Source organism: Pteropus medius, unplaced genomic scaffold (assembly GCF_902729225.1).
Source record: "Pteropus medius unplaced genomic scaffold, Ma_sr-lr_union100, whole genome shotgun sequence".
NCBI lineage: Eukaryota > Metazoa > Chordata > Mammalia > Chiroptera > Pteropodidae > Pteropus > Pteropus medius.
The window spans coordinates 988,652-1,009,510 of record NW_024350922.1 but is presented as its reverse complement, the minus strand read 5'-3'; the positions used below and the strand labels follow the sequence as shown (position 1 = coordinate 1,009,510).

The window sequence follows — 20,859 nt, the reverse complement described above, 5'->3', positions numbered from 1 at the left end:
CCGTCCTGTGCAGTGTAGGATGTTTATCAGCATCCCTGGCCTCTGCCCCACTGGGTACCAGTAGCATCCAATAGTGACAACCAGGAACCAGACATTGCTACATGTTCCCTGGGAAAAGGCGGGGGTGCATCACCCCAGTTGAGAACCACTTAGTTATTCAGACCTGATAGTCTAACTTTTTTTTTTTAAGTCAGCTAATCTTAACAGCTGTGTAAGTGTTGATAAATATTACTGTTTTCATTGCCTTATGCTGTTGTGGAAAATTATTCACAAACGTAGTGTGAAAGCATATTGTGGTTCATATTTTTTAACTCCAAAAAATATTGTAATATAATTTTTAACATTTTAAGTACAAGAACCATACATAAAAGAAAACCAAACCAAGTCTATGTGTCGATGATTTGCCGGTAGGGATGATGGCAGGAAAAGTCATTCGCATTTGGTACCCCCGACATTTTACATTTTGTACACCTGACTGCCTCTTACATGCTCATTGTATAGAAACAAAACGAGACAGAAAGGCAGATACGTTGAGAAGAAAATCGGCACTTTGGTGCACGTGCCTTAGGACTTCCTAGGCCTTCGTTCATTCCCGCACTCCATTTATGCATCCCACATCACCGCCGGAGAGGCTGGGGACTGGGCAGCAAGGGTGGTGTCTGTCCTTTCTTTTTGGTGGGAGAGATTTGGGCACGTTTTAAAGCCCGTGGAAGGACCCAGTTTAGGAAGAGGGAGATGGGAATCACTTTCACACAGGCGTCGTGGGCAGGTGGGAAGGACGCGCCGGAACCTGTGTGTCCCCACGCGTGTGCACTGGTGCACCCGCCCGGCGGGTGGCCGAGCCCTGGCACCCACGGGCGGGCACCTTCCGCTTCACGTGCACGTTCGCATCTGTGTCTGCTTATGTGGCATCTCCGCCTCCCGGTGTTCCCGGCCGTGCAGGCCCCTCGGGCAGCCGGCTGTCCCCTTACTCCGGCGTGACCATCCCCCCGAGGCAGTCACCCCGTTTTCCTCCCCGGTCTCTCCGGCCCCCCGCGTCTCCTCGGACGCTTGGACTGTTCGCGATTCCGCGCTGCTGGCCCGCGGAGGGGCCGGAGGGCGCGCGACCCGCCCAAGGTCAAGCTCCGTCCCCGGCGGCGGCTCTCGGCGGGGTGCGGCGGGGCCCGAAACTGCGGCGCCGGCGGTTTTTCTTTTTCTTTTTTTTTTCTGGCGTGTCCGGGTGGGGGAGAGGGCAGCGGCGGGGACGGAACCCGCGTCGCAGCACACGGCGGCGGGGAGGGTCGCGGGGACACGGGCCGGGTCCCCGGGTCCCCGGGCCGCTCCGGGGGCGCCCCCAGGCGGCCGCGCCCCCTCCCCACTCCAGCCCGGGGACGCGGCGGCGGCGGCGGCGGCGAGCGCCGCGGCCGGGCGGCCATCTTGAGGCGGCGGGCGGCCGCGCGCCCCGGAAGCGCTTGCGGAGCGGGACATGCACTTCCGGCCGGGGGCCTGCGGCGGCGGCGGCGGCGGCGGCGGCGGCGGCGGCGGCGGCAGCGGCGGCGGCGGGTCGTGTAGAAGATGGCGCTGGCGCAGCGGCTCGGGCCTGTCCCCGCGGCGCTGCGCAGGGCCTGAGGCGCGCGGGCCCGGCTCGCCGCGCCCCTCCGCCCGTGCACTTTACACACATGAGGTGAGGCCGCGGGCGGGCGGGCGGCGTCCCCCTCCGCGGGCCCGGGCGGCAGTCGGGGGGCCGCCGCGCCAAACGGGGCTGATGCTCGGCGCCCGCCCGCCGGGGACCGCAGCCCCGCGGCGTGGCCGCCTCCCGGTCCCCCCGGCCCCCGGCCCGGCCGCCGCGGCGCGGGCTTCACGCGCATCCCTCTCCCTCCCTCCCTCTCTCTCTTGCAGAGCATTGGAAGCTAAAGCTACCAAAGACGTGGAGACGAGCCCCAGCAGGTAAGATGGGCGCGCCTGCCGCCTCCCGCCCCGCGAGCCGTGCGGCCCCGCTCGGCGCGCCCCTCCCGGCTCGCGAAGTCGCCCCGCGCCGCTTTCTTGCGCACGCAGGGAGCATGAGGCCGCAGGGGACCGTGGATGGAGGGACTGCGGGGAGATGCAGAGTGACGCGTGTGTCCCTTCCTTGGGCGAGGGGGGAGCGGGGGGTGGAGAGGACCAGCGGGAAGCAATTCTTGTAAACTTAGTTAAAGCATTCTCCCCCTTTTAGAATTTAATTAGGGGACTTGTGCATTAATTACTGTCGTAAATGGTTGCAGGCATTGTGTGACTCAGGATCGAGGCCGCCCTTATGGCGGGCTGTCAAACTGTTTTGGCTTCCCCGTTATTACTTTGTAACTCAGATTGTTGCCTTTATAAGAAGATACTATGTGTTCGCATTCCCACCCCCACACACACACACCCTCCCCAACGCTGGCGTCGGGCGCATTCTGTTGCACCGGGAACGGCTTTGCCCTTGAACTTTACCAAGCAGAAACTGCGTTTTGTTTTCTTTTGAAACTACGTTCGGGTCTGCGTTCGGTGTGTGCTCTTTTTACGGGCCAGTAAAATTAAAAATCTCTTCCCTGTAAGTGGTTATCACTGGTCCGGGGCCTGGGTGCTTTTGCACGGGTGACTTAAATCGCCACGAAGGGAGTCGTTGCTTTTTAAAGGATGCCTTTATGGAAACGTTTCGCTTTATCGACTGTGATTGCTCAAGTGTCAGGGCGTTGCACCGTATTTAACTCTTTTTCACATTTTCTGCCTTGCAGTCTTTTCCTTGTCCGCTGCTTTCTTTTGCGTCGGTTTGGGACATTCCGAGAAACTTCTAGATTAACCCAATTAGTGAGCAGCTTGCTTTCCCTTCCACGGGACGGAACACAATTTCTCCCTGATGCAGTCTGTGCTCGATGACTGTAAATTTTAGGTTTATGTTGAGATTATTAACACACAGTTCAAATCGTCGGAAGATTTTTCACTATACAGAATCTTCCAGATTGCTGCTTTTGCATTTTTGAGATGCGATTCTTTTAAGGGGATCACGGAAGAATCTGCTCAGCTGGTAAAGGGTGGGCATCGTTGGCTTGCCAGATAAGATTTTGTCACTCGAAGTAAGTACGGGATCATTTAAAGGAAATTAAGTCTGACACCGCTGACTTAACTGTTTGTTGGACTTTTAAATTTTTTTGTCAGAAGTTATTAAGGAAATTTTAGATATGAAGCCATTAAAGAAAACGGGTGGAATTTTTCAGGTGTAATTTCAGCAGCAGAAAGGAGCTTGGAGTTGGGTCTTTTTCTCCCTCCGTTTTGGTTTTGCCAGGTAACTACATCAGTATAATTCCTATAGGGCTTTCTAGGACTTCGTATGCTGTCCCATTAGACAGAACTCAGTTTCTGTATCAGCTGTGCATCAGAATTTGAATTCCAGCTCTGCCACTTGCGTGACCTTGGCTCTCGACGAATCTCTTGGTCTCTGTGCCTAATCTATAAAACGAGAGGCAGCGGCCAGCCAGTCGCTCAGGTCTGTAGGCCCCTTGGGTTCTATGAAAAGAAGTCAGGTGTTTTTCCTGAACAGAAAGCAGGTATCGTCCAGAAGGACTGTGATACGTGCATGAGTAACTGACACCGGGCGGGTGCCATCTCATGCACATGCTTGAGGGTCTCGGATTGGTCAGAAGGGATGAACAGGAAGAACGGGCATGGAGGAGGAGAGAGGGCAGTGTGTGCTGAGGACCGTGGCGGGCCGTTGCCCCAAGGTTCAGCGTGCTCCAGGAGAGATGCCGTGATGCCCGGCGGACGCCTTTCAGCTCCGGCTGCGGCTCCGTGCGCCCCGCTTCCCCGTCAGGAGTGTCCCTGTCCTTGCCGTGCGTGCCCTCCCCGGGAAGTCAGGGCACTGTCCCGTCAGGCGGCATTCCTGGAGCGTCTTCTGTGTTCCCCGTGCCAGGCCGGGCACCCCCTGGGGGCAGCGGGGGGGAGCTAAGTTATGGAATGCTTCCTGCCCGCCGTTCTGAAGACCAAGTGGACTCACCTGACCCAGGTCACTCTGCGAGGTGGGTGCTGTCACCGCCCGTTTTATGATGAAGGCCGAGGCTCGGAGAGGATGGGTGACTGCCAAGCGCGGCACCACGGGCAGTCGGAGGAGGCGCGAGGCGTCGGGCCCCCGCCTGGTCCTGGCGGCCAGCTGCCTCACCGCGCTTGTCACCACGCACGCGCGTGTCCGGGAGGCGGGGCCGCAGACGCGCGGGGCCTGCAGCTGAGAGTTTCTCCACCTGGGCGCTGCCCATGGCGTGGGCCGGGCGAGTGGCTGCCGCGATGCCCGCCCTGCGCGCTGTGGAGCGTTCACCATCTGTCTGCCAGCAGCGGGCCCCACCCCGTGCGACCATCACAGCAGTCCTCAGGTATTGCCCTGAGGATGCCCCCACCGGGGGCGGGGCGATCTCCCGGAGAGAACCTCACTTCTAGATCTTGTTTCCTGGCTGCCCTGTCAGGGTCCATCTTCGAGTGTTAACGTAAGCTGTAACGCCGTGGGTGGCTGGAGCCCCCGTGCAGCTCCCGGTTCGGACAAGCTAGGCTCTGAATGTCAAGGTCGTGTGGCCATTCTCCTTTTCCTCTGCTAAGCTGCAGATCCCCAAGGCAATGTCAGTGAAACAGAACTGGCACCAGAGAGAAATTTAGTTGGCCACCCTGGGTAAGCTGCCTTTCCTCACCGTTGGCCATTAAAATCGTTCCTAAAGGACGCCCGAAAGGGGGAACTGTAACGTCCAGAGGGGCGATCACCACTGGAACTGAACTTCAAGGAGCGGGAGTCGACCTAGACGGGCAGGGCGGGGGCGCAGGGCGGGGGCAGAGCTGGGCTGGGGCGGGGTGGGGGCAGCCAGGCCTCAGCCCAGGGCGCTGGGGCTGGAACAGCAGGGAGTCGGTCCCTTGGGCGGTGTGTCAGGGCGGGGTGGGGAGAGTTTCTGGCCCCGCCTTTTTGCATAATCTCGTGGGGAGCTGTCACGTGAGATGGGGAGCTGTATGGCTCTGGTGTGGGAGAGGCTAGAAGGTGCTGGGGGCGGGGCCGCTCCACTGTGGGTGGAGTCTGGGTGCACAGGGCCCCCCATCTGGAGGGACCAGAGAGGACCAGAACAGGAGAGGTTAGAACAGAACCACGCGTTTGGGGAGAGAAGTTGCATTTTCCAGTTGTAAAAAATCTAACTCAGCTGACTTGCCTAGAAGATTCCGGAGGCCAGAGCCATGGAGTTACTGAGCACTTGGAGCGGGAGCGTGATGTTGGATGAGGACCAGGCAGTGCTCTGACCTTATTTCACAAAAGGGAAGGCTTGGCTGAGACAGCCCGTGACCTTGCCGGGGTCACATTCGCGAATAAGCGACAGGCCTTTCGACTCCCCTATAGGATTCTCCCAAGGGTTGTATTTTATATCGCCCAGTAGATAGCAGATAACTCTGGTTTCTCCTTTATGAAACTGTAAGAACAGTTACCCATACTTCATGCCCATTGTAGTAATGAATTTACTATAACGTAGAGTATGTTGTTTGAAGCAAGAGTTACATGCTTCCTGTTACGCTGTTTTTTTTTTCTTTTCTCTAAACCAACTATTAAATGCCATCACACAGGAAGAGTCGTTAAAGATGCTGTAGTGCCGTGTGAGGTAGCATGTGAACTCAGACGTTTGCCTGGGACAGACGCGAACAGAAGACGAGAGACAGCAGGTGTAAAGCAGGGCTGGCTCTCGGGGCGCGGAAGGGGGTGCTGGCCTTGTCATCCCTCAGCCTCTGGCTGGAGAGGGAATCCTCCGGTTGAGCTTTCCTGCTTTCCTGTGATGTGGTTTGGAGGCCAGCAAATTCATATCCACAGGTTTCTTTCTAGCTCAGTTTGGCAGCCATGTGGTATATGAGTTGATAGAATAAATGAATCACGAACTGTAAGATTAACTTTAACAATGTGTAACAACCTTCTGGAAAATTTAAATATAATCATAAAAAAATCCGAGTGCCTTTCGGTAACCTTGTGGGAATTTGGGCGTCCGAGGTCAGTCTGCAGTGTGAGCGGAAGTACTTCACAGGTGTGCTTTCTGACAGTCACTAAGATGCGTGTGGGCAAGTCCTGGGGGCCTTCTGCTCGGCTGGCTTAGGCCACGAGAAAATGTCCTCTCGTTTACAGTGAAGAAACCTTTCTAACCTTAAAGCAGCAGGAGTGGTTCACGCAATACCTGTATTTCTGCCGAGGCTGACTGATGGTCACTGTTGGCCACGCTCCTAGGAGCGGGCTTTCTGCGTGACAGCAGTCAGGCCGTCACGCCCAGGGAGGGTAGCTGTGACCGTGCTGCTCGGCGCACATCCCGAGTTCCCCAGTGGCCCGGCACTGTCTTCCCACCTCTCTGTCCTTGTCCTTCAGTACTCCTAGGTAGGGCCGTGTTTAAGTGTCCAGTTTGCTCACGCCAGGAGTGGCTTTCCTCCCCTTCGCGACACTGACATTCTGGAAGAGTGTGGACTGGTCACTTCTGCAGGCCTCAGTGGGATTTGTTGGGGTTTCTGGGTGATCAGACCCAGGTCAGAGCTTTCCGGCAGGACTGTCACACAGGGGATGTGTTTGTTCTTGACACCCCCACCACCACGTGAGAGCAAAGCAGCTGAAAGTTGGCCCAGTGCACTCACCTTCACACGAACTGCTGTCTCTATCTGAGGGCTTGCCAGACAGGTAGCTTGAGCTGAGCCATGATTTAAATTGCTGAGGTTATAGTAATTGCAGGTCTTCATGTGTGAATCGATCCGTTGTAATGATTGCAGCCTTCGAAGGGTTATTCCGAGATGGCTCCCTTATTGTTGGACACCAAGCTGCTTGTTTTCAGCTTCCACCAATGACAAACGTATAACCCTGGTAAGAAAGTGACGTAGGGCCTGAGCTTGTGAAAAGAATGCCCCTTTGACCAGGGAGTCTCGTCTTGGATTCTGCAGAGGGACCCCAGATGGCACGAAGTAGTTTGGAAAGTCGAATGTACGCTTTAAAGACAGACAGACAGACAGACAGACGAAGAGATGGTCCTTAGTATTTATTAGATTTCAAAGGGTCATGGCTCCCCAGAGATTAAGAAACGTTGCGTCATAGGGAGGGCGTCAGAGGAGCTGAATTGTGTCAGTAAAAGGGAAATTTTAAGATTCAAAAGAGAGAGAGCAACATTCCACTTAAAAAACAAAACTAAACAAAAAACACACAAACGTGAAAATACAGTTTAGATTTTTATAAAAATAAGGTGGCCTTATTTTTCACATGATCCGCGTGCGCGGCGTGAGTGGGTCATGCAGCGGAAGTCCCCGCGTGTGCCCGCGTGACTGGGGAAAGGCAGCGACTTGCAGCAGTGGTGTGTTGTACGATCGTGACTCAGCTGACTCCCAGGTCCTGCTGGAATGTTCAAAACACATGGAAACCTGGTCACGGAATTGGGTACTTTGAACCTTACAGGATATTTTCTGCAAACAGTGATTGATTGGATTTTGTATGATAACAAATAAGATGGAACCCAGTCTCTTGCTCTGCTGTTCTTACTCGTGGTTTTGAGTCAGCTGGCATTTATCGAGCAGCTTGCTGCAGTAATACTGAACGCGTTTGTAATTTTGACATCTGTGTTTTGTTGACTTTGGTCCCTTCTATTCTTTTGAAGTATCCCCCTAAAACACAAGGAGATAGTGCTGTGTGGGGCTTAAATAGACACGGACTTTATCTTTGTGTTTAAGCGTTACTTCACTCTTTGACAGTTGGTCATACAAAGGATGTCAGAGAAATAGAGTTCCCTCACCACGCTACCCGTGAGCGCCTGGCGCCGCGAGGCGCGTGAGCGAGCGTGCCACCCTGAGGAGGTGGGGACAGCGTGTGCCTTCTGCGCTGCCGCCGGCTGGGCAGCCCCAAGCTTCAGTTCTGGGCTTGTCACTCCTGTCTCCTAGGAAGCTTCGCTGGCTCCCTAGTGACCGGAATTCAAGCCCGAAGTGCAGTGTGCGTTCAGCCTGTCACCTTCTTCCTCTCGTCCGCCTGTCGTCCTCTCCTCCAAGTGTCCCCTCCAGTTCCTCCGTCAGTTGTTTCATGGCAGCTTTAGTGAGAGAAAATTCACGCCATAAATTTCACCCCTTTAAGGTGTAGGACTCAGTAGTTTTTACTGTGTTTCCGGAGCTGCGTGATCGGCGCAGATCTCTAATTCCAGACAGTTCAGCCATCGCCTCCAGTGCCCCGAAGGAAGACGCTGTGCCCGTTGGCAGCGCTGGCTCTGCCTCTGCGTCCTGCCCGTGTGGGCGTCTCCCGTGAACAGAGCCCGGTGCCACGTGGGCTTTGGCGCCCGCTGCTTGCACTCAGCGTGTCGTCGGGGTTCCCGTGTCGTGGCCTGTGTCAGCGCTTCGTTCTTTCCGCGGGCGAGGAGGTCTCATCGTGGAGCTGGGCCACCCCGTGCCCGCCCTCACATCAGCGGACGGGCGCCAGGGCGCGTCCGCCTTTGCCCATGACGCACAGCGACGCTGGCGTGTTGTGTGCGCGTGACTCGGTTCTCCAGAGCCCGCCCCCACGGAGGACTCGCGGGCGTGACCGCTCCGTGTTTCACTCGCCCTGTGTCCGAAGCCGCGGTGCCGTCTCATGTCCAGCAGCCACGCCGGCTGGCCCGTCCTCTGCGCCTCCGCACCAGCTCTTGGGATGTTCCTTCCATTCCAGCCGTCCCGCTGCGGTTTCGATTTGCGTTTCCCTAATGTCGAGTGATGAGCATCTTTTCGCATGTTTATTGGCCATTCGTGTGTCTGATTTGGAGAAAGAGCTATTTAAATCGTGGGCCTATTTTAAAATTTGGTTATAGTTTTATCGTTGATGTGTAAGAATTCTTTATATTTCCTAGATACGAGTCCTTTATTAGAGACGTGATTTACAAATATTTTCTCCCATTCATTAGGGTGCCTGTTCACTTTTTAAAACTTTTGTCCCTTGAAGCACTAACGTTTTGAATTTTGGCATGTCCCGTTTCCCATTCTACCCGTTTCTGAGCGGACCTTTCCGTGGTATCGGCACATTGCCAGCGCCACGCATCCGTCACCACCACCGTCCGCACAGTCGTGTCCATCTTGTGAAGCTGGGACTCTGCGCCTGTTAAACAGCGACTCCCCCTCCGCTCTCCCCTCAGTCCCTGGCACCCCGTCCTGCTCTCTGTCACTGTAGATTCGACTGTTCTAAGTACTGCACGTAGGCGGAGTCACGTCGTGTTTGTCCTGCCTCGTGTCCCCTAGCGCACTGTCGGCAGGGTCATCCACGTTGTGGCGCGTCACAGCTGGTTTTTGTATGTTGGTCCCGCATCCCGCACCTGTGCCGTACGCGTTTGCTGCTTCCAGTAGTCTCTGTGCGTGTGCGCGTGTTTGCGTGTGTGTTCCTTACGGCTTTTTACATACGAGAGCGTGTCATCTGTGAGTAGAGATCATTTTCTGACTTCCTTTCCAATCTTGGCACCTTCGATTTGTTTTTCTGACGAGAACCTCCAGTACAGTGTCAAATGGAAGATCCAGAAGTAGACGTCTTCGTCTTGCTTCTGATCTTAGAGGAGAAGCACTTGGTCTTAATAAGTATGATGTGAGCGGTAGGCTTTTTGTAGATGGCCTGTACTGGGTTAAAAAAGCTTCCTTCTCGTCTTGCTTTGAGTGTTTTTGTCTTGTCGTGAAAGGAGTGTTGGATTTTGCCAGATGCTTTTTCTGTGTCTGTCGAGATCATCATGCAGTTTTTGTCCTTCGTTCTGTTAATATGTTGTGTTACCGGGTTGATTTTCACCTGTTAAACCACCCGTGCACCCTGGGCCAGCTCCCCCTTGGGCATGGCGTGCCGTCCTCTTGACATGTGGCTGGGTCACACGTGTTCGTCTTTGCTGAGGATTTTGGTGTTCGTGTTCCCCGCACTTTGTGTCCGTTACTGCTCTGTCATCTTCCTGTCCTCTCAGTGCCTCGGCCTGGTTTGGGCCGGTTCGGACTCTGGAACCCAGGGCCTTGAGCTCTTGGTTTGGCATCTGCCTCATTCTGCTCTAATAATTGTTTTTATATATTAAGTTCTATGTTCATTTTTTTCTATTTTTTCCACCTTTTAAAGGTATGATTAACAGGTAAAGTCAATTCTATTTGCTCCCCCCTCCCCCCGCCCCATGGTTAGTGCCCTGCCCTCGTGCAGGAGTGGTTTACTTCACTTGAGATGTAATTGACATCTAACTTTGAGTTTAAGCTGTACAACAGGTGCTGATGTGGTACAATTAAATAGTCCAGGATGGTTACTCCAAATCATTAGCGGACACATAGTTGCCATTTCTATTTGGTGGGAAAACAGGGTCTAGAGTCTTAGCTGGAAGTCTGTGATCCGGTGACATTGACTGTCATCGCCGCTCTGAGCCTTACGCCTCCGGAGCGTACTCCTTTTCCTGTCGTATGCTCGCAGCGCTCAGCAGCATCTCCCCGATTCCGCCCCTGGCAGCCCCGATTGTGCAAGCGCGGCTGCTTTAGTCTCCACATGAAAGCGATGCCATGCAGCGTTTGTCCGCCTGGCCGACTGCACTGAGCCTAATGCCCTCGGGGCCCGTCCGTGTTGCCGCACGTGGCAGCATCGCCTTCCGTCTCCTGGTTGAATCATGCCCTGTCGTTTATGTACGTGCCCCACCTTCCCCCGGTGCCAGGCGCCTGGGTGGTTTCCGTGTCGTGGCCGTCACGGCCGGCGCCGCGTGAACGCGGGCATGCTGACGTCTCCTGACGCGCGTTTTCGTTCCCTTTGGCTGCGCACCCAGCGTGGATTTGCTCGGTCCCTGGCAGCTGTCTTCGTAATTTTCGAGAACCCTCCAAGCCGGTTTGTGTGGTGGGCGAGCCGACCCACAGTCCCACCCGCAGTGCACAGAGTTCCCCTCTCTCCATGTCCCCGCCAGCGCGCCGACCTCCGGGCTGGGTGACGGCCTCGGTAAGAGGTGTCGGTCCCATTTCTGCTGCGTGCTCTCCCTCCTTTGGCTCCAGCCTTCTTTTACCCTAACCTTAGTCAGGTGCAGTGTTCTGCACCTAGTGATATTTAGGGCACGCTTGTTCCGTGCCCCTGTCAGACACCCCCCTGCATCACCTAATTTACTCTCCACACAACCCTCTGAGGACCCCGTGTAGGGGAGGAGATGGTGGCTTCAGAGAAGGCAGATGAGCTCCTCACACAGCAGGCGGTGGGGCCAAGACTCAGGCCACTTCTGTCTGGCACTGGAGCCACAGCTCTCGCCTGCATGCCATGCTGCCCAGGGAGCGCTTGTTTCAGTAGAGCCTGGGGTTAGCTGGCCCCGAAGGGAGTAGCAGGTGGCAAAGTACGAGCGAGGGGCCTGCGCCGCGACCGGGCCGGGCGCGCAGTGCAGGTGGAACTGGGTGTCCCCGGAGCTGTAACCAGCTCTCGGAGAGAGACTAACCTCCGAGATAATGAGGAAATGAGCAGCGTTTAATTAGAGGTCAAGGGTGAGGTCCATGTGAATTGGGAAGAACTAGTAATTCAGTTCATCCTCAGAAGGGGTAGAATTTAGGGGGGCGGTTTAGTGGACCGGGTTTCGGGTCAGCCTTACCGCTGCCTCGTACCACACAAGTCACCCAGCCTTCGCGACCCTTAGTGTCCTACGTGCCGGGTGGCATGATGTCGGTTCTGTGTGTTAGGGGTACAGCTTGAAAGTGGACACTGTCTCAGAGCACTCTGGCATTCTGGTGGGGTGTTTATTCTCTAATATTTCTAATCTTACCATGTGTCCTCAACCTTAGCTTTTTGTTTGAAAATGATCTCAGACTCTAAGAAATTTCGCAGTAGAGCGAAGAATGGCCGCGTGTCCTCCCCGCGTGCTCCTGGAACGCTGGCATTCAGCCCCGCTTTACCGTCCTCTTTCCACGTACAGACTGTTTTTTCCTGGACCGTTTGAGAGGAACTTGGAGAATCAATGTCCCTTTACTCCTAAAAACTTAAATATTTGTTTCCTGAAATCAAAGACATTTTCTTTGTAACCACAGTACCATCAGCAAAACTGGGGGGAAAAGTATTAGCACAATTTTAATAGTGAATCCAGAGACATTACTAAAATTTTGCTAATTGTCTCAATAATGCTTTTATAGCAAATGAAAAAAAAAATTTTCTGGTTGGAGATGCAGTCCCAGGAATACAGGCTGCGTTTGGTTTTTATGTTTGTTGACTCGCCTGCGTTCTGGAACAGTTTCCCAGTCTCTGTTTTTGAAGAACTTGGTATCTTTTGGGAGTACAGGCCAGTTATTTGCTAGACTGCCTCTCAGTCGGTATATAACCTCTTGGTTAGGTTCGGATGGGCGTTTAGGTCGGGGTGGCACAGAAGTTGTGTCTTTTGCGTCGCATCCGGAGGCCCGTCGTGTCCCTTTGCTTCATTACTGGTCCTGGCGACTTCAGCTGTACTTGGTCAAGGTGGTACATGTCAGCTTTCGTCACTTTGGTCACTTTTCTCTCTGTAACTAAGAATGACATCGTTGGGAGAACTTTGAGAGCGTGCATGTCTCGTTTCTCATCGAGGTTCTTGCGTGCATCGGCGGATTGCCGAATAGTGATTTTCTAAGACCTGCTCTTGCTCCGAGAGCGGACCTGCTGCGGCAGCGCCTCTCGCCCTGCCCCGTTCTCACGGTGGGATCGGCGGGCACCCACGGACTCTCCGTACGCTCGGTGCACTGTCATCCTCGGTGTCGCAGTGGTTCGCAGATACCGTCCCTTCGTTCCCACTTCCATGAGGTGCTTGGGCCCTAACTCTTGTTCACTCAAGCAGCGAGTGGTCAGATTATTTCATCCTACCGTTTCGCTCAACGCTGCAGAACCGATGCGGCGTTCGGTGGGGACTTGCGGCCTTACGTTGCTGGGGTCCCGGGGCCGGCGGAAGCCCCCCTGCAGCTCCGCCCGCCCCTGTCTGAAGGGTCCCACTGTGTAGCACTGGATCCTCACACCTCCCTCTCTGTGTCCTGCTTTCTCTTCGTTGTTAAGCTGTTGACCCTTCACTGCCAGCTATGCCTTCAGAGTTACGCTTTCTGCCCGTGCTGCAGGTTCGAAATCGAGAGCTGTCTGGAAATGCCCTGCCTCTTGTCCTCTTTTCTCCCCGCATTTCTGCGGGGCGGTCTTTCCCTTAGTCTGCGTGTGCCGCTCCAGGGTTTCTTCACGCAGATACAGGCGCACGGGGGCTGTGTTCCCTCCCCCGCCTTTAACAGAGGTTGGCGGCTGAGCCTCCGTTTTCCCCCGGAGAGCCTGAGCCCTTGCAGACTCTTTCTCACCAGGACTTGGAGGCGGGTCCCTCTGCCTCGTGGCGGTGTGGGGCTCCGATTTACGGCGGCGCCAGTGTTCGTTAACTGCCTCAGTATTTGCAGAGGGAAACTGCCTGCGACTTTACACTAGCTTCCCTCACGTTACCCCGTCTCATGTCACCTTCGCTGATACCTGTGTTCCTCAACCCCGCTTCTGCCTCCATGTAGGTATGAGTCTTTAAAAAAAATCCCAAACCTTGTCTCTTTATCCTTCTCTCTGCGTGTCGCTGCCAGCGTTGTGAGGACCCCATCTGACCCCGACTTGACTGCAACCTGTTTCTGCCACCGTTGGCTTTCCACCTGTGCCGGGCGGGATGGCTTTGCGGGTGGCCAGCTCTGCTGTGTAGAGCTGCACTGGCTTGGGGCTTGATTTCCCTGTGGGAGGACAAGAGGGAGAGAAAGAAGAGGGGCCTGGCGAGCAGGTGGTCAGCGGGGCAGCAGGAGGGCGGGAGGGAGCAGAGGGAAAGTGTAGGGCAGAAGTAGGTGAACAACATTTTTTGGCAGAAGACGTGGGATGTATTTTTACAACTAGCCTGTCGCGTACGGCTGGCTCCGTGCGGAGAGCGGCTGGCTCACAGTCGCCTGCCGACGGGCGAGCGGCCTGGGCCTCTGGGAAGCTGCGCTTGTCCCCTCCTCTGGGAGCAGGATGGGGACACCTGACCCCTCGTCTCGTTCTTGCCGTTTCTGACAGCAGAGCCTCCTTTAAGCAGTGCCGGCGCTCCGGTCTGAAGCCGTCGTCTGCGCGGCTCTCTGCTGCCGTGCTTGCTAACGTTGCCCCGTCCCGGTTCCTTATCATCTTGGGTCATCTTGGGTTTGCCCTTTGCTCCCACTGGCGCCTCGCGGGTCAGGACGTGACCCGCTTGCCTGGATCACCGCAGCGGCCCTCCCAGCCTGTGCCTTCAGCACGCCGACTCCTCACTGTGCCCAGCGCCTGCGTTCCTTCTGTCATCCCGGGCAGCAGCGGCTTCCGGAGCCGCCGTGCTGACCAGCCCCCACGCTCGCTGGTGCCCGGGCCCTCTGCGCTCCCTGGCCCGCGGAGGCCCACCTCTCCAGAGCCCTGCCTTTCTGCAAGACCTGACCCACTCCCGCGGCGCCCCGAAGCCGCCCGCAGCTCTGCCAGCGGAGTGTTCCGCTCCCGAGGAGTGCCTGTGTCCTTACCCAGGGGTCGTTCCTGTACGATTGTGGTTTAGGGTTGGGTTTTCTTCCTGGGTTGTCCAGCGCCCAGCACACTGCTTGGCTTGTCGGAATCCGGAGCGCGTCCCTTCTGGTTTGCTGGCTGCACGTTGCCAGGTCGTCCGGGTCCCTGGAGGGTCTGTCGTCCTACTGTGCTCCTGCGCTACGGGAACGCCTTTCAGCGGGACTTCGTCTTGTTTTTCTGACAAGTGATACACCGATCTGGACCTTTACCTTTTTTGACTCAGCAGTGTGGGCTAGAGCCTTTTTTCCATAAAGCCGTGTTTGTCGGGGGTCCCCAAGACCATCCTCAGGTTTGATGACTTACGAGGAAGACCCACAGGGCTCAGAACTCGGTCACACGCGTGACTGTGCTTCATCACAGCCGAAGCCTACAGAGCAGAACGGGCGGAAGGAAAAGGCACATGGGACAAGGTCCAGGGCGGGCTAGGAGTGGGCTTCCAGGAGTTCTGTCCCCATGGTGTCACCTGGGGTGTGCTTAGTTTCTCCAGCATCGAATTATGACGCCGTCTGAAATGTCTGCAAGAAGCACCCTCAGACGCAGCGCCCCAGGCCCTGGTCGGCCGGCCCTGCAGGCAGCCCCTGCCGAGCGCAGCAAACTCCCCGCCTCCCGGAGGAAAGCCCTAGAGCGCGGAAAGCACGTTGCTGTGTCAGCTGAGCACAGCAGGGACCCCCGGGACCCCGGTTCCCAGACACCAGCTGGGCGGGGGCGCGGGGGGGCGGCTCAGACCTGCCGTGTTGGCGCTTCCGCTCGCCACGGCCGCCCACGGCCCGTCCCCCTTCAGCCCCTGGGCGGCGCAGTGCGTGGGCCCACCGCCTGCTTACCTCTGCCCCGCCACGTGGCTTTTAGGCAATTGCTTCGCAGCGTTCATTTTCGTACAGTTCCTTTTCTAGGGGCTTAGATTGGAATTGATGGGTCACAACAGTGATATTTAACCCTCTCCCCGTTTAAGGAAAAGTGCTGCTCGCCGCCAGATTCATTTAGCATCACGCGTAGGAATGCTGTGTTTTCTAGGATTTGACATTTTCAGTGATCGAGAATCGCTGTATTTTGTGAATGGAAACACCACTACCAAAAACAAAAGCCTATAGGTAGAATGATGTCATTTGTCTCCCGAGACTGTCGGTATACCGGAGCAATGCGAAGGCACTGATGAAAGCAGACGTCTCCCGGCAGACTCTGGGCGCGAGGGCGGGACCGTGATCCGCGGCGAGCATCCTCAGGGGGCGGGACGTGGGCTGACGCTTTAGTGTGGTAGCTTGCCTTCCAGCGCCGTGCGCAGGAGCCCCCTTTGGAAGCCCTTCCTCTGGATGACAGTCGTGCAGCAATGTCGGAAAGCCTGGAGGGAGGCCTCAGGGACGGGGGGACGGGAGGGACCGAAGGCGCGTCCTGCCGCCCTGACGGATGCTTGCCGCACGCATGTGCTTCCGCAGCCCGGTGACTTCTCGCCTCGTCCCCGTGTCCTTCCCGGTTGCCCTGAATCATTGATACGGAGGCTCGTGGGATTTTATCTTTTGTTACGGGAATTTTCAGATGCAAAATCAACATCGGAATAAGGAGCCTGCGTCCTCAGCTTCAGCAGTTGGCAACCTCTTCTCAATCTCGTTTCATTTCCTGTCTTTCGGGGGAGAGGAGGGGATGGGGCCTAGAGTAGTGGAAGCCAGTCCTAGATGTCATAGTGTTCTAAATAGGTTTTCTGCACTAATTTTCAAAAATAACGCATGCTTATCATAACGTTTTAAATCGAGATGTACTTCTTAAAAAACGTGGCTTCCCTAAGCACTTAGTCCCGTGGTGAGGTTCCTCCGATGGTCGGGGGGCAGGGTCTCCTCATCTTCCTCCGAAGTAGTATTAAGTTGGAAACATAAACAAATGCAGAGAGACAACTGAAATGCAGACGGGGTTGTCCACAGTCTGCAGCGGCCTTTTCCATTTAACGACGGTCAGGGGCCTCCCTCCGGGTCAGTGCACAGGTGGCTGGCTTTCAGGGCAGTGTGCTCCGCCATGATGCCACCGCCGTGTCATTGCCGGACAGCTGTTTCCCCTTTTGGCCCTGGTGCGCCTCGCAGCGACCCCTCGCGTGCTCCTGGCCTCGCGTGCTGGGGCGCGTGTGGCCTTGACCCTTGAAGCTGCTCTACGGCGTTCTCCAGGGAGCCGAGAAGCTCCACGCCGGCAGCGTGAGAACCTCCTAACTTTTGTTCCTTTTTCCTTTTTTTTTTTTTTTATGGCAGCGAAGACTTTATGAAGATGGATGCATTTTACATTTGTGGGAGGAGATTTCTATTCCAAAGGGTCAGGGAGAGGATTTACAACTTCAGGGGTTTTTAAGTAGGTGCTCTAAGAAGCGGAGGTCAGGGGTCACGGTCAGGGGGAAACCTGGCTAAAGTTCAAGTGCGCGTGCAACCATTTTGGTCAGCGCACTGTTCTGCAAGCAGTGTGGCCTCGCACAGACAGGGGCGCATCCCTGCCCCAGCCGTCCCCTTTACAGAGCCCTCTCCTTGGGAAACGCACACCCTAAAGGATGCCAGTCTGAAGTTACTATGATGATTTAAATCACTGTAGCATCGAAAATATAATTACATTATCAACTTCCATTGTTGCCAGCTTCGGGTAGTATTACTCTTGAACACTTTTCCCAATGATATTAGTAAAAAGAGTTGTAAAGCATTATAATTTTAATTTGCCTTTATTAAAGAGAAAACCGAGCAACTTATAAAAACGTAATATCAAGTTGGGTTTATACCAGCAAATGGTTTAACCTGGAAAGCCCGTTGATACAGTCATAGGACAAAAATCACATAACCGTTTCGATACAGGAAGGAAACCTAACAAAATGCAGCATGTTCCCATGCCGAATCTCCTAGCAGATCAGACACAGAGAACAGCCTTTTACTTTTTAAATATTAAAAGTTACTCGTTTAATATTAATACTTGGAAATGTTTCTAGTATTTAGTTTTTTTAGCACTCAGGCACGTGGCTCAGATCTGAAAGCACGTGAAGCAGTTTGCACAGAGCGCTCCCCCGCGCCTCGTGCCCTGTCCGCCCTGCCCGCCTCGCACCACCCCCGGTCACCATGTCACAGGTGTCCTCTCAGGCGCCTCACACACCTGCAGGCAGCTGCGAACACACAGCCAGTGTCTCGCGTTTTACACAGACGCTAGCGTGCTCTGTACTCTGCCGTGCACCGCACAGTTTTCTGAGGAGTTGTTGTTTTTCTGTATTTTACGCCTACAGCCCCTGGTCTTCCTAGGTGGTCTCCCATCCAAGTACTGACCAGGCCCGACCCTGCTTAGCTTCCGAGATCGGATGGGATCGGACATGTTCAGGGTGGCATGGACATAGCTGATGAGTTATTTTAAAGGACATTTTTGCTCATTTCTGATAGCTTTCTAGGTACCTTCCTACATTTCTCTTTCTTTAAAAACAAACAGATGGTTGGATTCCTCAAGCATGGGGCCTCACTGCCGTCGGTGCCCCCATAGCATTCACAGCCTAGCGGCACCAAGGTCACAGTCCTGAGACCACCATGCCTGGCCCTCCTGTTAGAGGCCCTGGTGCCTCTGCTGCTCTGCTCCGGATGGCACAGCCCACGATCCCGGAACCTGGGCGCGGTGTGTGCCTTGCACTCTGTGCCGTCACGGCGTTCTGGAAAGAGGGAGTAGCACCAGGACTGTGGAGGCACCCGGTCCAGGGGAGGGCTGTGAGCGAGGATCCGAGCCACTCCACCTCCTGAAGGGATGGGGTCCCCTGCCCCGGGCTCCTGAAGGCGGCGGGACCGACCGCCGTGGGCCCTCTGAGCTTCAGCTTGGTCCTCCGACAGGAAGCCACTCACCTCGCACCCCTGGCGAGGCGGTGGAGGGGTGGCACAACACCCCAAGTCTGGCTCGGTCGCCCCGACATGTCGTCACTCTTATTAGGTCCAGGACTTGCCAAGTGGAGGCGCCTGCTGCTGCCCCCTGGGATGGCATCTCTGGCGCACGTTGGCGGACATTGGAGGCCCGTGATCTGCGTGGCTCTCAGCTGGCTAGCCGTGTGTTCGCGCACAGGCCACTGGCGTGTGTGTGACTTTCCCAGCGGGGCTCCTGAAGGAGGCCGTGTGGGAAATGTGACGCGTGGCCTTGGTGACAGTGATGGAGCGCAGAGCCTCCTCTCCTGTCCCTGCCGTGCAGGCCACTGCCACGCTGTCTCCTTGTGAGGACGTGTGGTGCATCTTGCGAGGCCGGCAGGTCCCCCGTGGCCAGGAGGAGGCCTACCCACCTCAGTGGGAGCCTTCACAGCAAGTTTGGGACAGCCCAGCACAGGGCGAGGGACGCAGGAGAGTGAGCAGGACCGAGCGGGGTTAGAAAAGGGGGTGTCCGTGACTCAACAGGGCCCTGGGGACAAGGACAGATGCCGGAGCTTCCCGCCGTTCCCGCATGGTCCCCCGGTGTATCTCACGGAGTAGACCAGAGTATTTGGGGCACCCACTGGGAGCCTGGCGGGCCCATGACGGGCATTGGGGTGCTTGCTGTGCAGCGTGAGCGACCATGCTCCCTGCCACCTCATAGAAGCCTCACGAATTGCGTGTGTTCGGTAATTCATCCCCAGTTTTAATGCAGAAGCCGAGACTGAGGAGGTCACACATTTAGACCTAGTCGTCAGCTTTGGAGGTACCTGACAGTGACGAGACTTAGTCACCTTTGTGCACTGACCATGCGTCCGCCTTTCCACCCTGGGCCTGAGGGCTCTGACCTGGCAGGGAGCTGGGGCAGCCCGCGGGCCCCATGGCCTCACCCACGTGGGGCGGGCTGTGGGAGTGAGTCGCGCCCCATGCAGTGGGCATCAGCCTGTGTCTGCTGTATGAGCGAGCCACGTGGCAGTCTACGGGACTGAGCAGGTGGCCTCACTCTTCCTCCAGCTCTTTCTCCAGCAGACTTTAGCAGTCCCATGCGTCACGAAGCTGTCACCAATCACATAACGTCCCGCGTTTCGTTCTTACCGCCTGCCTGCCTCTCCCCTGTCCAGCTCAGCAAGGCCGCGTGAGTCGTGTGGTCTCACCTTGGCAGTCTCTCACGTGTTGGCAGAGTCCCCCAGCTCTTGTAGCGGTTGTCACCCGTGGGCCCTCCCTTGAACAGGAGGGTGGTGCAGAGCTGTGTGCGGGAAGGGTGTTGGTCGGCCTGCCTCACCCTGGGGTGTGGCAGGAGTTTGCAGCAGGAGAGGCTCTGTCTGGGCCACCAAGCCCACTGTGGGGCCACACCTGCCTCCTCCAGGGATGGATTCTTTACCGAGTGTATCTTTGGTTTTCGGCTGGACTCAAACAGGGCTGCCACCTGTGGTCATGCAGGCGCAGGCTGAGGATGGGGAGTGGGGTGTGTCGAGGCCCTCAGGCCGCCTCTCTGCCCGGTTCTGCTCTCCTAGCTGCGGTGTGAAGCCCCTGGCACCCCACCGAGGGGGGCGGTCATCCACTGAAGACTCGTCTGGGGTTTGTTCTTGGTTGCAGCTTCCTTCGCTCTTGTTCTTTCGTCCGCTCTTAATAGATTTATCACCTTCCCCCTACCTTTTAAGCAAGGCGAAGTGCAGAGGAAGGGGCGAGCACAGGAACCAGTCCGGCTGTCATTTTGAAATCCTGAGCCAGAGGGTCCGCTGACACTCTTTGAGTATTTGTGATTTTAAGAACTGAAACAAACTTACATAATGAGAGCTTCTTGGTTCCCCGTGTCCTTACAGGGCACTGTGGGATGCGTGTAGACTGTGAAGTTATTATAATGCTAAAGTGCACCGTCCACATATGAATAGCTCGTGTCCTAAAAATAATTATAAGAGCTTTTTAAGACAAAGAAAGCCAGAGACCCCAGACACCTGGCAGGAGAGAGTTGCCAGGAGGGTCCCAGCATCGCTGTTGACTGCTAAAAACTGGTCACGGGGACCAGAAGCCAAGCAAGGTAATAACTCTGGATGCTGTTCACATTCTGAAACCAGGGGGTTAGCTCGTTTCCCAGTGTTACGTTTGCTAGTCGTAGATCGCCTTCCTTGACGTGACGTTCAAGGGAAAGCTCCCCTGCTTGTGACTTGCTGAAGGACAGGGCGCTTAGTGGCTGAGTGGCCGGGCGCAGGGTGTGATTCGTGTTTAGTTCAGGGAATGGTAAAAGAATAATGTGCCATGTCCTTGCTTCTAGTGTGAGTGGAAACAAATCCGTGTGCAACATTGTGTTTATTTCTTCACACGTTTTGGGAAAGTTGATTGCAACTGTGTGGTCCAGGGGTTGAGTGCGAGAAGAGGAGCGGCCGATGGAGAAGAAAAGGAAAGAAGAAGACAGGAGAAAGAAGGGAGCTGCTCCAAAGAAGGTAGCGTGCGCGCGTGTGCGTGTGTGTGCGTGTGCGCGCGTGCATTGTGTGTGTGCATGTGTGCGCG

General features: G+C 55.7%; 1 protein-coding gene and 1 pseudogene across 16 annotated transcripts in view; one reads left to right on the top strand and one right to left on the bottom strand.

Annotated features, from left to right (window-relative positions):
- TNRC6A (trinucleotide repeat containing adaptor 6A) overlaps window positions 1–20,859 on the top strand; it is a 119,823-nt gene that overhangs the window by 52,704 nt on the left and 46,260 nt on the right. For 9 of the 16 annotated variants that reach the window (XM_039840204.1, XM_039840197.1, XM_039840203.1 and 6 more), the window contains exons 1-3: window positions 1,503–1,663; window positions 1,879–1,926; window positions 20,624–20,792. In XM_039840204.1, the coding sequence (XP_039696138.1) occupies window positions 20,736–20,792 (57 nt within the window). In that variant the 5' untranslated portion in view covers window positions 1,503–1,663; window positions 1,879–1,926; window positions 20,624–20,735. Of the gene's footprint in view, window positions 1–1,502; window positions 1,664–1,878; window positions 1,927–20,623; window positions 20,793–20,859 lie in introns of those variants that run through there. The other 7 variants (XM_039840192.1, XM_039840191.1, XM_039840190.1 and 4 more) reach the window with 4 other exon arrangements.
- Window positions 17,694–17,812, bottom strand: LOC120584578 (uncharacterized; annotated as a pseudogene).